Source organism: Eumetopias jubatus, unplaced genomic scaffold, assembly GCF_037043125.1.
Source record: "Eumetopias jubatus isolate StellerSeaLion01/CBP00866 unplaced genomic scaffold, mEumJub1_p1.0 scaffold_10, whole genome shotgun sequence".
Taxonomy (NCBI): domain Eukaryota; kingdom Metazoa; phylum Chordata; class Mammalia; order Carnivora; family Otariidae; genus Eumetopias; species Eumetopias jubatus.
Genome location: NW_028274816.1, coordinates 45824091 through 45841619, shown reverse-complemented (window position 1 = coordinate 45841619; position 17529 = coordinate 45824091). Strand labels below are relative to the sequence as shown.

Sequence of the window (17529 nt, the reverse complement as noted above, 5' to 3'; positions counted from 1 at the left end):
CAGAACATGTCACGGAAGCCCACTGAGGGCTGGCTAAGAAAAGCAGGGAGGAAGGAGGCCCAGCAGGAGTGCCACAAACACACTGTTGAGGAGGGAAAGCAGACCCCGAGGCTTCCTCAGTCCTGCTGGTGCCGAAGGAGCTGTCCAGACTGGTGGCTTCATGTAGGAGAGGCTTCTGGTGATCACAAGCGGGCAAAATCAGGAGACTCCAAGCCCTACCCACACTGACCCCTTCCACTCCCAAGTGGGCTTTAATTAGGACGAAAAGTTCTTAACATTTCTCTAAGAAGCTCCAATTTATCCTCCAAAGTCTTTAAACAAAGGAAAAATTGCAGTGTTCATAGGCATCTCTGCTTTTCTTTTTGACCTGCCTTTATCTTTTCTTTCCTATCTTAAGTATTTGGCACTTACAGAAAAGTGTTACCAAATCAGGAATTGAGCATTTCAAACCTGAGGCTCTCTGTCCCTTGTACTCAGCATCATGGTTGTCTCCTGGTTTCCCAGCAGCCCAGGAGCTCCTTGAGGGCAGGCACCTGGCGCCGGTACCTGCTGTTCCTGTGAGACTAGGCTAGAAAGCTGCTGACCTTTGACTTGAGGCGCAGCGGCAGCGCTAGAGGTAAGGGATGGCACCTCGTCTGTATGTGTGTGTTACAATTCACCTCCGTTTTATTTCAGGAGGAAATGAGGGTGTTCAGGATGCGAGTCCAGGAAGTGGTGAAAGAAAATGAAGAATTGCACCGAGAGTTAACCAAGAGTAGTCCTGTTACCAGGGAGGAATGGCAAGTGGTGTTGGGTTTCTGGTATTTTGCTAACTCAAAAGAAAAGACAATGATAGGAATAAACTTTATGAAATCATCAAATACATTTTCTTTAACGAAAATATTTTCAGGGAGAGTTTCTAAGAAATTAACAAGGTACAATGACAACGTAGTAAAGAAATTAACAAGGTACAGTGACAATGTAGTAAACTATTCTAAACTTGAATTTTAAAGAATACGTTTAAAATTCTAAGTAGGTTTTTAAACCTGAAATCCATCTACGTACGCTCCCAATTTTTATGTTCTGAGGTTGTATTTCTCTAGGGCAGTTTTCTCATCCCAAACCTGTTGAGCCACAGCCTTTTTGCTCCCCTGTGATTGTTCCCAGGGCGTTAGACCAGGAAGCTCAGGAGGGGGTCCTGTACAACTAGCCCCCGTCTGCCCTGCCCTTTCTGCGGCCTCCAGTGTTTGATAGCTGAGTGCGGCCTCACTCTTTCCTGCTGCTGGTGCTGCTGCCTCGCCCCAGAATGCCCCTTCTGCACTCTTCCCCATCCATCAGGCCCTGCTCACCTGGCGCTGATCGAATGGTGCTGGTCAGTAGCTCTCCCTGAAGGCAGAGTTCCTTGCTGCCTTGTCTCAGCTTCTGACACAGCCCTAGACCCACGCCCTGTCCTGGTACCTGCCATGCTGTGCCTACCCGGGTATCGCCACATCTGTCTCACCTGTCCTCCTTGATGAGCTTCGCAAGGGCAGGGCCAGGTCCTGTTCATCAGCACAGCAGTAACAGATGGCTAGTCAATGAATATGAGCAAGTAAATGTCTTAGTCAAAAGGCAAGATCCAGGCACAAACTATTCAGATCGATCTTTTTCTCCTTGGGTAGCTATGTTATATTTAGTAACTTTAACATGTCTTAACATCACTGAACAAAATTAAAATGTTTTCCGTGTGTGATGTCCAGGAATTTAGAATAGGAGTCAACAGCATTCCTACCATTAAGTGGGTTCTCCCTGATGTGATGGTCACTGCTGTACAGTTGGGATTGGCCTGGGCAGTTACTGGATCTTAGTGCACTGTGGCTTCCCCTGTTGAACTTGGATTTTCTTCTGTCAGGGCTCCTAGCATGCTTCCCATGGAACCCTGGAACGCGGATCAGTTAGACTGCTTCCAAGAGCCATCCAGAAAACGGAGATCTCAGATCCTTCCTCTAACCTTGTATATAAATGCCAGTCAAACCCGTTTACTTCTCTATAAAATCAAAATAAATAAATAAACAAAAGACCTCACTTTCAAATCCACATGTGCACAGTGTTCCCCGATCCTGTGTATTTGGGTTTGCACTTGGCACCCTGCTCTAGTGTGGTGGCCCGAGCTGTGGGTGGGGAACCATTAGGTCTATGTGGTGCTTCCAGAGCACCCCCACCTAGCTGACCTCCCCCCTTTCTCTGAACTCACTGCCCTCCCTGGGGTCGGGGGGTTGGTCCTGGAGGCAGACCTCCGTCCACCCCTGAGGCCCCGGCACTCCTGCCCTCCCCCAGCCTCCAAGGCTTCTGCCCCCTGTTCCTGCATAGGTGTGGGTGCCCAGACACTAGGGCACACCAGCTTCACACTTCAGTCACAGATGTCCCCTCAGTTTCATGTAATTTCTCCTTGAACTTCTGGGCTGTAACTAAACTCTGCATTTCTTTTCCTGACTTCCTCTGACCAACTGAGATACCTCATGCTTAACGGGTGAGGCTTTAACTTTTTTTTTTTTAAGAAATAGGAGAATCACTTTCATTTAAAAAAGAAAGAAAAGGTTGAAGGAATGGTGGGAGGGGAAGGAAGGAAGTAGGGAAAGAAGGAAGAAGGAAGGGAGGGAGGAAGAAAGGAAGTCCTAAGAAAGTCCAAAGTGTAGGGGCACCTGGGTGGCTCAGTCGGTTAAGCGTCTGCCTTTGGCTCAAGTCATGATCCTGGGATCTAGCCAGCGCATCAGGCTTCCAGCTCAACTGGGGAGTCTGCTTCTCTCCCTTTCCCTCTGCCCCTGCCCCCTGCTGGTGTGTGTTCTCTCTCTCTCTCTCTCTCTCTCTCTCTCTCTCTCTCTCTCTCTCTCTCTCTCTCTCGCTATCAAATAAATAAATAAAATCTTAAAAAAAAAAAGTCCAAAGTGTAAACAGGAGGAAGTGCAGGTAGTCTGCCGAGGCGGAAATGAGGAGGCTGGGGCAGTCCAGCCCAGGTTGGGGCGTGGGAGGCTCCCCGCTCCGCACAGCAGGGTAGCTCCCTCCCCATCCTGGGTGCGGTGTCAGCAGCTAGGGCCCAGGAGCCTGTGGGCAGCTGCTGTTGGAATGACGTCATTGCTATAGCCAACTCCTTTCATCTTTTTACCTCCTTCCTCCACCTCATTTTTTGAGTTCAAAGTGAAAAATTGTGATAATTCACTGGTTTACCATTTGCTTTGAATGGTTAGCATTTAACCAGATTTCTAAAGGCCCCTTTAGCTCATTCTAATTGGAATTTTTGATCATGAAGGTTGAGCTGGGCTGGGATTGGCTTCGCACCCTCTTAGTATGGTTTAAGAAATCAGCCAGAGGCTTTTCACAAAGTCATTGTTTGGTGGCAAATATGCTATTGATTATAAGGGAGTACTTCTCAGTTAAAACGGGAACTTTCTAAATTCTTCTAATTTCCTCCTGGCTTCAGAATAGTCCAGTGGGTGTCAGGATTGGAGGTTTATACATGAAAGAAGATTGACCATTTGGCAATTGTTCACGCTGGGTGTTGTGTTGTGTACATGAAAGTCTATTATCCGATTCTTCTCTGCTTTTGTATATGTTCGCAGCGTTACATTTTAAAAAGTTATTAAAGCAGTTCATAATGCGAATGTTATCGCTTCCCCCCCCCATTTATGCGAATGGTAGGATTAACTGTGTGAGTGACGTGTATAGCATTAAAACTTGTCCAGATATTCATGACCTGCAACACATCAATTGCTGTCTTAGACTCCGGACTGTCTCTGTAATCATTCAGTACCTGAGTGGCAGTATTTAATTTTGTAAATCAATTGTAGGCATCAGCTTCAGACTCAGGCAGAACTGGTTTTAGAGGAAAACAAGTTGTTGATAGAGCAGCTGGAGATTCAGCAGAGAAAAGTCAAGGATACCCACAAGGAGCGTCTCCAGGAAGGTAAGCTATCTTTCCAGCCTCATTTGACACTGGTGCCCCCGCCCCCCACCCTGCTCCTAGTAGGGACCCCCTTCAAATTACAAATGGAGGAAATCACGTTTTCTAGAATGTGTTCCTCTTTACTGAAAGGCAGCTGTTTATGTTATAACATATCCAGTCATGACCCAAAGCACATTGATTGCTTTCTCTTAGACTCCACTGTGTCTTTCCAGTTATTCCATATATCTTATAAGGCAGATGTAGGTGACCCCTTTAGAGTCAGCAGAACTGGGTGTGGGGGGACTAGTGCCACGTAAGTGGAAAAAAATCATGTGAGGTGAATATTTGAAACAACGCCAGGCTCGGTTCCTGAATATTTGTTACTTTGTACGTGAGTAAATAAGTAGAATGAATTCGCTCTCTGAACAGTTTCTTTGTGCTCTTGCCCTTCCTTCAGAGCTGTGGGTGCTGTGACAGGCTGTCTCCCTTCCCTACCTTCTGTGAGCACCCCCTCTCCCCATGTGTCTTTCCCCACTCCTAGGAACCTCACAGCATGTGGCCGTGGGCTTTGAAGTGGGCCAGATTGAGTCATTTCTTCCACTTTGGTTAAACCCGATTTATGAGCACAGAAGGTAGTGGCATTTTCTTCCTTTTGCTTTACTGACTTTTCTTTTCCAGTGAAGAATAATATAGCACAGGAGGGCAGAATATAAGTGTAACCCCTCCTTTCTGTTTTCCCCTCTGCTCCTGATTATTTAATGACTGCCCATAATACCCTGGGCACTAAAGCCCCCGCTGCTGCTGAAGTCACTAGGCTGGCTCTTCATTTGTTTCCATGAGCCAGCTCGTGTGTAAAAGTGAGAGTGTCTGGGGGCGCCTGGGGGCTCAGTTGGTTGAGCGTCTGACTCTTGGTATCAGCTCAGGTCATGATCTTCCAGTTGTGGGGTCGAGCTTTGCATCAGGCTCTGTGCTCAGCCCAGAGTCTGCTTTAAATTCTCTCTCTCCCCACCCCCTCTGTGCCCCCTGCCCCCTTTCACCCTCTGTCTCTCTCTCTTTCAAATAAATAAAATCTAAAAAAAAGTTTAAAATAAAAAATAAATAAATAAAACATCAGAGTATCCAACAGGAGTTTCCTTCACAGGACTTCCCCTTAGACTCTATGTGGCACAGATGTATTTGCTTTTACTCCGGTATTATTTGGTGGTGGAGGAGGAACAAAGCCTCCTGCCTTTGTTTTCAAAATCAGAGATGGCAGGGAAAATTAATTTTGTATTTCCTGAGCTTAATTTCTTCAAATGTTGCAGATACGAACAGGTATGATGCTGGTTCTGGTCAGGTAGAATGGGGCCAATCTTTAGGCCTGTGTGATTTGATCCAGTCAGCTGCCTGTCCTGTTTCCCCATTTCCCAGAAGGAGCTATTCATTTTGATCAACTAAATCTTTTCATAGAGTAGAAGGATTTAAAATTTATGTTCTAATACTTCTAAGTGCTACTTTCAATAGATGTCCGGGAAGTATCTTATCATTACATATAGGGTGTTGCCCAGGGTGAAAATATTTATGATTTACTTTAAAACATAATGAGGAATGAAAGGAAAGTTGGGCCATATTTGATGTCCTTAAAGACTTGAAAATCTTACAGTTTTAGGAACAACATCATGATGCTGCACATCTGTGTCTTGTGACTTAAAGCTTCAGCCTTTGGAAAGTCCGTTCCTTGAAGGCTAAAATCCTGTCTTGTTTAATTAACATCATGTATTAATGATATCAACATATTGAGCCCCAGTAAGAAAGTCGATATTTAGTAAATGTTTAATATAGGGACAGTAATTTTTTTTAATTTTTTTTTTTTTAAAGATTTCATGTATATATTTGTCAGAGAGAGAGAGAACACAAGCAGGGGGAGTGGCAGGCAGCGGGAGAAGCAGGCTTCCCGCTGAGCAGAGAGCCCAATGCAGGACTCAATCCCACGACCCTGGGACCATGACCTGAGTTGAAGGCAGATGCTTAACGGACTGGGCCACCCAGGCATCCCAGGACACTAATTTCTAAGTACAAGGTTTTTGGTATTAATTTATAAATCTCCAAAAGATTTTTTCAAGATTATTATTTATAAGCTGGCTCTCCTTGGTATTACCTAGTAATCAATAATCATGTTTTCTTAAGTCTTCTGTACCAAGTCTTTATCCATCTCGTTTGTTTTTCAGTTTCTAAGCTGACTAAACAACTAATGCTTCTGGAGACTAAAACACAGAGCCAAAAAAAAGAACTAACTGAAAACAAGGAGCAGTTGGAAATTTTACGTACTGAATGCCAGGACCTAAAAACACAGTTGGATGGCAAAATTGCAGTGAACGTTCATGCTTCAATTGTAAATGAATTAAAAAGGTAGGGATACAATGTCTTGTCAAGTTGGAGTGCATCACTGTGCGTGTGGTTTTAGGTGGAGTAGAGAGAGGTTACCTGTCTTCTGAGTCGTGTAGCTACACCAGCAAGGGGTCCGGGGCTGAGAATTGTAAATCTATTGTTACTAAAGGACACTATGCCTGTCCTTGAGGGCCACGGTCTGCATTTTGTGTATGATTTCTATTCCTCCTTCTCTTCCAGCCTTTACTGGTTTTAGACCCAAAGATAATTTAAAGTAGTAGAACTGGAAACCTGGATATCTAGTAATAGGGAACGGATTAAATGAGAGGATACAACCATAAAATGAAATTCAATGCAGCCATTAAACAGGATCTCACAAAAGAATCTTTTGGGAAGTTTGAGAAAATACATATTTTTAAGTGAAGAAATTAGATTGCAAAACAGTATGTATAAAATGATCACAATTTTGTTTAAAAAGAAAAAAGTGTGTATATGTATGTGTATTAAGGTAACCAACCATCCCAGTTTTGCTTGGGACTGAGGTTTTCCCAGAATGTGGGAATCCCAGTGCTAGACTGAGAAAGTCCAAGGCAAACTGGGATGAGTTGATCATTCTAGTGTGTGTGTGTCTTTATATATGTAATTATATATATGTATAAATACATATACACACTTGTATGTATATAGTCACACACACATATACCATAGGTACATAGAAAAAAAGACTGGAAGAAGGGAAAGATATTTTTTTTTTAAAGATTTTATTTATTTATTTGAGAGAGAGAGAATGAGAGAGAGAGAGCACGAGAGGGAAGAGGGTCAGAGGGAGAAGCAGACTCCCTGCCGAGCAGGGAGTCCGATGTGGGACTCGATCCTGGGACTCCAGGATCATGACCTGAGCCGAAGGCAGTCGCTTAACCAACTGAGCCACCCAGGCGCCCAGAAGGGAAAGATATTAACCGAAATTCTCCTTGGCAGGTGAAATTCTATGTATATCTGTAGTCAGCGTTCTCTAGAAAAACAACTGATATATGTAGGGGATGTGTATAGATATTTCTAGAGAGAGAGAGTTTAAAGAATTGGCTCACACAGTTATAGGGGCTGGCAGATCCAAAGTCCATTGGACAGCCAGCTGGCTGGAAACTCAGGCAGGATTTCTGTTGTTAGTCTTGAGGCAGAATTCCTTCTTTGGGGGACCTCAGTTTTGGCTCATAAAGCCTTCAGCTGATTAGGTGGGGCCCACCCATGTTATCAAGGGTAATGTTTTACTTAAAGTCAGTTGCTTATAGATGTTAATCACATCTACAAAATACCTTCACAGCAGCATCTATCTAATATTTGTCCAAACTGGGCACCATAGCCTAGCCAAGTTGACACATAAAATTAACCATCAAAATGGGTAATTTAAATTTTCTTTGTGTTTTTTAAAAAATATTTTACATGTGTAAAATGAATATGAATATGCATTACTTTTGTAATGAGGAAATAATTTTTTAAATGGTGAGGCTTTCAGCTAAGATGGTTGATGTTGGGGAATAAATGAGTTGGTGCATGTGAAGTGCTTAGTTTGGTACTTTAGTAAATGCTGGGGATTCCAACTACTCGAACCCAGTGTTTTGACTGCACTATTACACGCTGTCTGGGCCACACCTGTACTTTACTTTTCTATTCCAGTAGAGGAAGGGAAATTTTTTTTGAAGTTCTGTTTGTCTTTATGATTTTATTTCCCTCAAACTCCCACTCCTGTGGCTGATTTTTTTTTTTGTGGATGTCATAATCACATATTCTTTTTTATTTTTTTAAGATTTTATCTATTTACTTCAAAAAGAGAGAGTGAGTAAGCGGGGGAGAGCAGCAGCAGGGGAGGGAGAGGAAGAGGGAAAGAATCCCAAGAATCAACATGGGGTTCCATCTCATGAACCTGAGATCATGACCTGAACCGAAACCAAGAGTCAGACGCTCACCTGATTGAGCCACTCAGGTGCCCCCATAACCACATATTCTAATGGCCCCCTAGGTGTGAGTATAGAAGGTATAATATCCTTTAAAAGGAAGCCACTAATGGGAAGGCAGTGGAAGACATGGTTGTTGAAAAGGCAAACATGTCACCAGATCTCTTGTAAGTGGAAATCAGGTGACGAATGTTGTGGTGGAGTGAGCTAGAATAGGGAGGGAAAGCCTTTGTGCCGGCTTTTGCTGGGAGGCTTTGGGCTCAGAGTTTACGGGTGGGGTAGAGGATAGACAGGAAGAGTGGACTTGGACAGTGTCGACCCTGATGGTTCTCTATTGGAAGGTGCAGTGATTGGTGAGAGCATCAGTAACATGGGAAGGGGGCATGAGTCCATCAGGGATGGAATATATGAACTCAGGGAAGTCTGTAGAGGCAGACAAAGTAAGGAGACTACTACAGACGTGAGGTCAGCCAAGGACACCTTGGAGTTGGGCTGAAGGGAGCCGAAGGGCTGCAAGGCTTCAGTGCACCTGCCCTCTGGTTGCCTCTGTTAGGGGGGCTCCCTTCCCACACTGATAGGGTGCCACATGTGCAAGAGTCGCCATTAGTTAGCAGCTAAGCAGCTGTGGAACTGGCTCCCACAATGGGGGTGAGTCTGAGGAGGACTTCGGGAAAGAGTGGGGTTGCAGGCAAAGATGAGGTCATTGAACCTGTGCTCCACGAGCTTCTAGGTATGGTGCATGTGTGTTGTTTCTCCTTTCCTGGTTTGGGGCAGTGCAGATCATAAATATGGAGTGGCTTCTCCATTTAGTCTGCTTGTTCTACCTGTCGGCAACCTTGCCTGGGAGGAACTGTGACCCCAGAAATGGCAGGAGGTTATTTTCCAAGTGAACTGTCCAGTTGACTTACAGTTGTACTGGTCACACCTGGAAGCTTCGGTTGTTCTTTGCTTTTATTGCTGCTTACAAAGGTTGAGCCTACTCAGGATGCGTGGTGGGAGAGGTTCTTACTTAAGAAAGTTAGCAAACTTGTTTAGGGAGAGTTAAGGGGTGACTAGTGGTATCTATACAAGGGAAGCCTTCCTTACTCTGGCTTTTGGGGCATGGGAGGGGCTATTCTAAAGTCAAGCTGACTATTCACATAACTCATCTGTGTAGACAGAGTCCTGCTCAGCAGTCAGTGATATGCCTGCTCAGGAAGATGTCAGGGCAGAAAAGCAGTCTCCTTACAAACACACACCAAATGCCAAGTCCCTCATCCTAAAATAAGAACAGATTCCTAGGTATGAACAAATGACAAGGATCATTGGGTATAATGGGGAAAAATGCAATAAAAGAGGGAGACCTACATAAGCACAGAAACTCACTTCAAAGAAGAAGATAATATAGAGAACTCAGAATCTAGAGAATAAAATGCCGTAAAAAATTCAGTCATTAAGAGCAAGATTAGAACTGATTATCAGAATCTAAAGAAAATTCAGTAGAAGGGCTAAAAGACAAATTGGTCAGTTCTGCTAGAGCATAAGGAAACAGACAATTGGGAATGGAGAGAAGGTAATGGATGGAAGACCTGTCCAGGAAGTCCAACCTTAGATCGTCAGGAATCTCAGAAAGAAAGCTTAAAGAAAATGGGAAGGAAGACATGACTAGTTGAAGGGCATTTCCAGGTCTCTAAAGACCTTGACTGCTAGGACCTGCAGAGTACCTGGTATGGTAAACGAAAAAGACCCACACCCAGATACACCCACATAAAATATCAGTGGACCAAGAGTGATGAGACAAGCCCATCACCTGCAAATAAATCGTGAGCTGGGACTCGAGAGGGCTTCATCCTCAGGGTAAGGTGAACTTGAAACCAACGAGCCCTCAGTCCTCTCTGGAGGAAGGCTCTTTACTCTTAGAAATTTTTCCAGGATATTGTCCAAGACACAAAGAAAACCAGACAGACAGTGCCTGGGAACCAGCAGAAGTGGCAAATAATAATCAAGAGTCCAGATATGAGAATTATCAGACAAAGCCTATAGAACAACTGGTAGCTCTTAGGCTTAAAGAAAGAAAAGGCTACAAAATGTCTTCAGGGAACTATAAAATGTAACAATACTGGATTTGAAAAGGAAACAGAATGTTCAGAACTGAAACAATACAATAACCTAAATTCAGAACTCACTGGATGGGCTTAACTAAAGATGAGACATAGCTGGGTGGTGAATTAGCGAACTGAAAAGTAGGTCAGAAGCAAGGATCCATAGGATGGCATGGAGTGTTCTAAGGTCGCGGTATCAGTAGATCACAGACAGGAAGTGGCAGAGGGATATATTTAATCAGGAGCAGTTAGAGAGATGTCGGTGAGGAGTCTTCTCCAAATGAAGGCAGTCGACAGTGCATGGGTTGGGCTAGCCCAGCAAGCACAAGCACAGTTGGGTAAATGAAGAGCCATCTTAGTGAAACAGCAGAGGACAGATGGCCTTCAGGGGAGTGCAGCAACAACAGGATGTTTAACGTGTAACAAGGGACACACCAGTCCCTGGAAGGCTAGCTTCAAGGTGCTGGGAAACAAACAGAACCCCTGATGAGCTAGAATTTCATTCTGAAGAAAATGCCTTTTGGGAATGAGGTCAGAATAAGGATATTTTCAAACCCAGACTGAGTGTCACCACCAGCAGACCTACATTAAAGGCAGTTCTCAAAGAGGGTCTACATTAGGAGGAAGAACATAATTCAGTGTTGGATGTATGGGAGGCAAGGTAAACTAGAGTAAAAAGACGGTAAATATGTAAATAAATGTAAATGAACATTGATTCCATAAAACAGTAATAATATCTTTTGGGATTTAAAAATGTGTAGAATTCAAATGCACAACAATAATATATAATCAGGAAAAGGGTCAATGGGGTTTGTCTTCTAAAGTTTTTATATCATTCTGGAGAGGAGAAAGGTGTTGATTCACTTTATAGTTTGAAAATACACATGATGAAATTTGTGGAAAGAGAATGTAACTTCTAAACTAATGCAGGGAAAGAATGATTTTTTTTTTTAATCAGTCCGAATGAGGGCAAGAAAAGACAGGACAAGTGGTAAAATAGAAAACGCAAAATGAAAAGATTTAAAGGCAAATATATCAGGAATAGATAACACCAAAGAGGCTAAACTTAAGTTAACATATGTTAAGTAGAGCCCTGGGGTGTTGGATGGTGAGCCACAGTAAGACCGCAAGGGAAAGGGAAACAGAGAAGTTTGTAACCCACAGGTACCTGGAGGGGCCACGTGGGGACATCAAGGCAGGGTGCCTAGTGCGCATGAGGGTCAGAAGAGCAGGGTTTTAGCAAGCTTCAGGGTCTCTTACCTATGGGTAGTGAGGGAAATTCCCTCAGAGGTAGGGGAGAATGCTCGTCACATGGAGGAGTCATACCAGGAATGTACATTTACCTGTAGCTCTACGGGCTGTGACTGAAGTCCTGTGCACAGGGGAGGCTCGCGTCAGCTCAAGGCCTCACGGAGGCCACACACGGTGGGTTCCAAGGCAGAGATACTATTGAGTGTCTTTCCACAAACTTCATCATGTGTATTTTCAAACTATAAAGTGAATCAACACCTTTCTCCTCTCCAGAATAATATAAAAACTTTAGAAGACAAATTCCATTGACCCTTTTCCTGATTATATACTATTATTGTTGTGCATTTGAATTCTACGAATTTTTAAATCCCAAAAGATATTATTACTGTTTTATGGAATCAATGTTCATTTACATTTATTTACATATTTACTGCTCAACTCTCCACAACAACTCTGTGTTGCCTTTAAGCTATACATCTCAGTCAGAAAGACAACAGACAGGTCCAAGGTGAAAGGGCAGAAAAAGCCATACTACTCAAATACAAACCAAAAGAGAGGTGCTAAGTTCCATTAATATCTGGCAAGACAGATGACTAGGTAAAAAACACTACTTAACAAAGAGAATCAGTTGATGGAGAGAAAAGACTCAGTCTACCAAGTAGATGTTTAAATGTGTGCGCACCCACCAGAAATAAGTTCCTGTCAATACATTTGAAAATTCAGGCGAAGTAGTGATATTCCTGGAAAAACATAACTTCCCAAAACTGACTCAAAAAGAATACCTGAATATTCCTTTAATCATTAAAGAAATAGAATCCAAAGATCATTCCTTGAGGAAAACTGTAAGTAAGCCTAGATACCTTCACCAGAGTGTTCTAAAAATACTCAAGGAGGAAATAATTCCAGTCTTACATAAACCCTTCTAAACAGAAAAAGAGTTAATGCCACCTAATTCATTTTATGAGATCAATGTCATTTTGATATCAAAACCCACCAATTATAAGAAAGGAAAATTACTTTTCATTTTCACCCATGAATCTCAATGTAAAACCTTTTTTTTTTAAAGATTTTATTTATTTATTTAATTGACAAAGAGAGAGAGACAGCGAGAGAGGGAACACAAGCAGGAGGAGGGTCAGAGGGAGAAGCAGGCTTCCCGCGGAGCAGGGAGCCCGATGCGGGGCTCAATCCCAGGACCCTGGGATCATGACCTGAGCCGAAGGCAGTCGCTTAACCAACTGAGCCACCCAGGCGCCCCAAACTTTTTTTTTTTTTAAGATTTTATTTATTTATTTGAGACCAAGTGAGAGAGAGCACAAGCCAGGGAGAGAGGCAGAGGGAGAGGGAGAAGCAGACTCCCCGCTGAGCAGGGAGCCCACCATGGGGCTTGATCTGAAGACCCTGGGATCATGACCTGAGCCAAAGGCAGACGCTTAACGACTGAGCCACCCAGGCACCCCTAGATGTAAAAACTCTTAAAGTATTTACCAAAAAATGTTCTGTTTCTTCACCTATATGGTAATTATATGAGGGTTTGTTATAATTATTTATTAAAATATGAATTTATCTTTTATATACTTTTCTATATGTGTATTTCACAACTTAAAAAATTTTAAATCAATGGCTTTTTACCGGAAGAACTAAAATCAAAAGTGATCAGTACAGGTTTCCTCTGGGGAACCTGAGGAGTAGAATAGGAAACATTTTATTTTTAAAAGATTTTATTTTAAGCAACTATTTTGGGGCTCCAGCCTGGCTCAGTCAGGGGAGCGTGCGACTCTTGATCTTAGGGTTGTGTGTTTGAACCCCATGTTGGGTGTAGAGATTAAATAAATAAATCAAGCAAGCAAGCAAGCAACTATTTCTTCCACCAGCTATTAACTTTTTTTTTTTAAGATTTTATTTATTTGACAGAGAGACACAGCGAGAGAGGGAACACAAGCAGGGGGAGCGGGGGAGGGAGAAGCAGGCTTCCCGCTGAGCAGGGAGCCCGATGCGGGTTCGATCCCAGGACCCTGGGACCATGACCTGAGCAGAAGGCAGACGCTTAACGACTGAGCCACCCAGGTGCCCCTAACTTTTTTTTTTTTTTAACAAATTGCTTTTACCTCTTTGTTTGTTTTGCTTAAGAAATATATTGTTAGAAATACACCTGAAGTCCTTTTTAACCACTCTCCTTAGTCCAATATTTATCCCTGGCTTTCTAAAAGGAATCACTACCATAAACTTGGAATTACATTTCCAATCTGTTTTTTATTTCCACATATGTTTCCATAAATGACATATGGCATTTTTTTGGTGTGTCTTAAGTTTATATGAATGAATTCATGCTTTTAGTATCTTGTCCTTTTACACTCAATTTTTCAAACATTTCTCCATGTTGAAATAGCTATTAAAGTTTATTCTTTTAGCTTCTGCCTGGTGGTATTCCATCATGTGAAATACTACATTTTACTTACCTTAGTGGAAGTTTAAATTGTTAATAAGTTTGCTCCATTAAGTAGTGCCACAGTGGGCTGCCTGGGTGGCTCAGTTGGTTAAGCGTCTGCCTTCGGCTCAGGTCATGATCCCAGGGTCCTGGGATCGAACCCGCATCGGGCTCCCTGCTCCGCGGGAAGCCTGCTTCTCCCTCTCCCACTCCCCCCTGCTTGTGTTCCCTCTCTCGCTGTGTCTCTCTCTGTCAAATAAATAAATAAAATCTTAAAAAAAAAAAAAAAAGTGCCACAGTAAGATTTCGAGTATGTGTCATCAGAATTTCCCTACATACGTATTTAGAGGTGGCACTGTTGGCCGACAGGGTAAGTACATTTTCTAGAACTTAACGTATTGCTCTCTGAGGTAACGATGCTGGCCTACTGATACTTTCCCAACATTCTCTATAGCCCCTACTTGCTTTTCGTTGTGAACTTTTCTTTAGTGATTGAACTGGTACCAGGTGAGTACATTACTTTGGCAAAAATACCTTTAAAGAAAATTCTAAAAACAAAAGACAGTGAAGAAAAAAGATAAAAACCTCAGTTTCATGGTTTTTATCTAGATATGTCCTCCGCTCTTTGACTAATTAAAACTAGTAAACTAGAAAGTAATGGAAACTATCTGGAAAATCCCTGCTGGGGTGCTCAGGGAGCCAACCCAGGCCGAAGTCACCGAAATTGTCTGACTGGTCAGGCAGACCCACACACATGCAACCTGCGCCCATTTGCTGGCCAGCAAGCCTGGAAGTAAGGCTCACGCTGTGCCCAGAGAGACCCTCCTTTCAGAATTGGGCAGCCTCTGTGCGCATGGCTCTGCCTGTTCGGTCCTGGTTATTCCGTGAGAACTGACAAAGAGAACCAACGAAGAAATAACTCTTGCCTCAAACATCATTATGCCAGAACTATATATTGAAATTGAATATGCCCTCCTTGTTCTTTTGTTGCTTTTATCATAAAAACATAAGAGTTACTTTAGTATGACATAAAATTTGTTTTACCATTAGGATTTGGGGGAGGCAATTATAACTATGTAAAAAATGAAGCGGTCTTAAATCCTTTCTGGAATGGGGCACCTGGGTGGCTCAGTCGTTAATTGTCTGCCTTCGGCTCAGGTCAGGATCCCAGGGTCCTGGGATCGAGCCCCGCATCAGGCTCCCTGCTCCGCGGGGAATCAGCTTCTCCCTCTCCCACTCCCGCTGCTTGTGTTCCCTCTCTCGCTGTGTCTCTGTCAAATAAATAAAATCTTAAAAAAAAAAAAATTTCTTTCTGGACGGAATATAGGGTACAAATAAGTATATCTATATACAAAGGCATAAGCAACAGTTTATGGGCAGGAAAAGCGTTAGATCATTACCATCAAAAAACTGTGTGCCCAGCCCCTAGGATTTGCATCCCAGGCCCTCCGAGAGGGGATGGGCAGCGTTTGCACGGGGGCCTTCCACAGACCCACGCAGGCTGGTGGGCTGTCAGGCTGGGCTGCCCCTGGCTTGCCTGGCAGCAGCAGCGGCCTCTTATTAGTTTCAGTGTGCTGGATCCAAGCCTGTGATGTTTTTGTCCACCAGCCAGTTGCAGAAGGAAGAGGAGAAAGGAGGTGCCGAGATGGAAGAGTTGATGGGAAAGTTGGCACTGCTGCAAGTGCAGAAACAGAGCCTGCTCTTAGAGAAGAACAGTCTGGCAGCTAAAAACCAAGCACTGGGAGCCGAACTCGACAGGGCACAGAAAATAAATAGGTTTTTATCTCTTTTTTCTTAAGCTGTTTTGTTTGGGGGGGGGGTTAGTATTAAAAAGAGAAAATTAAATATTCTGTTTTATTTTGTCTTTTCTTTTTCTAATATTGGCTGTAAAATGGAAAAGGATCATTAAGATTACTGGGTATCAAAAGAAAACTACAGTAAAGGCTCTTCTGTTGACCAGTGTCAGCCAACATTTCTCAAGTCTATATAGTTCAATTATAGTTGATAGTCATAATGATGACCCTAAGACTCTGAAAGTCCTAGAAGTTCTTTCCTACACATTTCCCAGAAGTTGGCTTTGGGTAACTGGACTCCTTTTAGAACACGATCCAAAAAATGAATGGAATAATACATACAAAGTAGCCTATTAACTGTGTTAAGCATTTTGTGATACCTGTTGACTTGATTTGGAGTCAATAATTATGCTTCACTTGAAATTAAACTCATTTACCTCTTCTCACCCTGAAACTTAATAGAAGATTTAGGTTGCTGAAGAACACATTTAAGTGCTAACATACTTGCTATTTTTACAATGCAGATATTCACTATGTGCTAGCCATTCAGGCTAATGAGTTTTTTATTCCACCATTTGGGGGAACTCTCTAGGAGGTCTCAAAAGAAAATTGATGTCCTCAAAAAGCAGGTGGAAAAAGCCATGGAGAAGGAAATGTCTGCTCACCAGTACCTGGCAAATCTTGTCGGCCTGGCAGAGAATATAACCCAGGAACGTGACAATCTTATGTGCTTGGTAAGCTCCCTCACTTTCTTCAAGTACACTGAAAGTTAATATGTAAAGGTAATTTTAAGAGCATTTTCTTGAGGTGCCTGGGTGCCTCAGTCAGTTGAGCGTCCAACTCTTGATTTCGGCTCAGGTCATGATCTCAGGGTCCTGGGATCGAGCTCCGTGTCAGGCTCCACGCTCAGTAGGGATACTGCTTGAGATTCACTCTCTCCTTCTCCCTTTGCCCCTCCCTGCCTTCCCTTTCTCTCTAAAATAAATATTTTTTTAAAAAAAGAGCATTTTCATTACAAAATTATCCATAAAAAGCTTCATCTTTTTAAAGTTTAGCTGCACATTTTCAGATTCTCCAAAATTTTAGCTTTCAACCATGGAGGAAAAACATTTTTGAAAGACAAATAACCCAGACTTTTAAATAATAGTAAATGATATTTTAGAAGGTAAACTACTGGAATTAGTCCATTTAACCAAATAGAGCTGTGGTCATCAGATGTTTTTTACACATGCATCTTCATAGTCTCTCTGTAAACTTGACTTAATGTGTTCCCTGTTTGAGGATGAAACAGAACCATAGGCAGGTTAAATAGAGTTCATCCCATGTTGCTTCTGGCAGCCCTGGTCCTAAAGACAGAACTGAGTGGATCATTCCTGGTCCTAGATATTGGAGCACTGCCCGGCCAGCAGGAGCAATGCTGCCGACATGATTCCTGGCATTTCCACACTGATTTGATTTTATTTTATTAAACAGTTTAATCCTCAAAGTTTCTCTTTTTTGATGATTTTATTTGAAAGAGAGAGCACAAGCAGGGGGAGGGGCAGAGGGAGAAGCAGACTCCCTGCTGAGAAGGGAGCCCTGATATGGGGCTCGATCACAGGACCCCGGGTCATGACCTGAGCTGAAGGCAGATGCCTAACCGACTGAGTCACCCAGGTGCCCTTTCCACACTGATTTTAAAAGGTGTCAGCCGTAGGCTTGCGCAGTGAAAGAAGACAGACTCCATGCCAAGGTGGACGCAGTGTAAAAGCCCAATACA

The 17529-nt window shown here is 43.0% G+C and overlaps 1 protein-coding gene across 1 annotated transcript in view; it reads left to right on the top strand.

Moving 5' to 3' along the window:
- Window positions 1–17529, top strand: part of CEP89 (centrosomal protein 89) — a 73232-nt gene that overhangs the window by 35747 nt on the left and 19956 nt on the right. The window contains exons 12-16 of the mRNA XM_028123685.1: window positions 676–779; window positions 3804–3919; window positions 6106–6286; window positions 15586–15753; window positions 16363–16504. Coding sequence (XP_027979486.1) covers window positions 676–779; window positions 3804–3919; window positions 6106–6286; window positions 15586–15753; window positions 16363–16504 — 711 coding nt within the window. The remainder of the gene's footprint in view (window positions 1–675; window positions 780–3803; window positions 3920–6105; window positions 6287–15585; window positions 15754–16362; window positions 16505–17529) is intronic.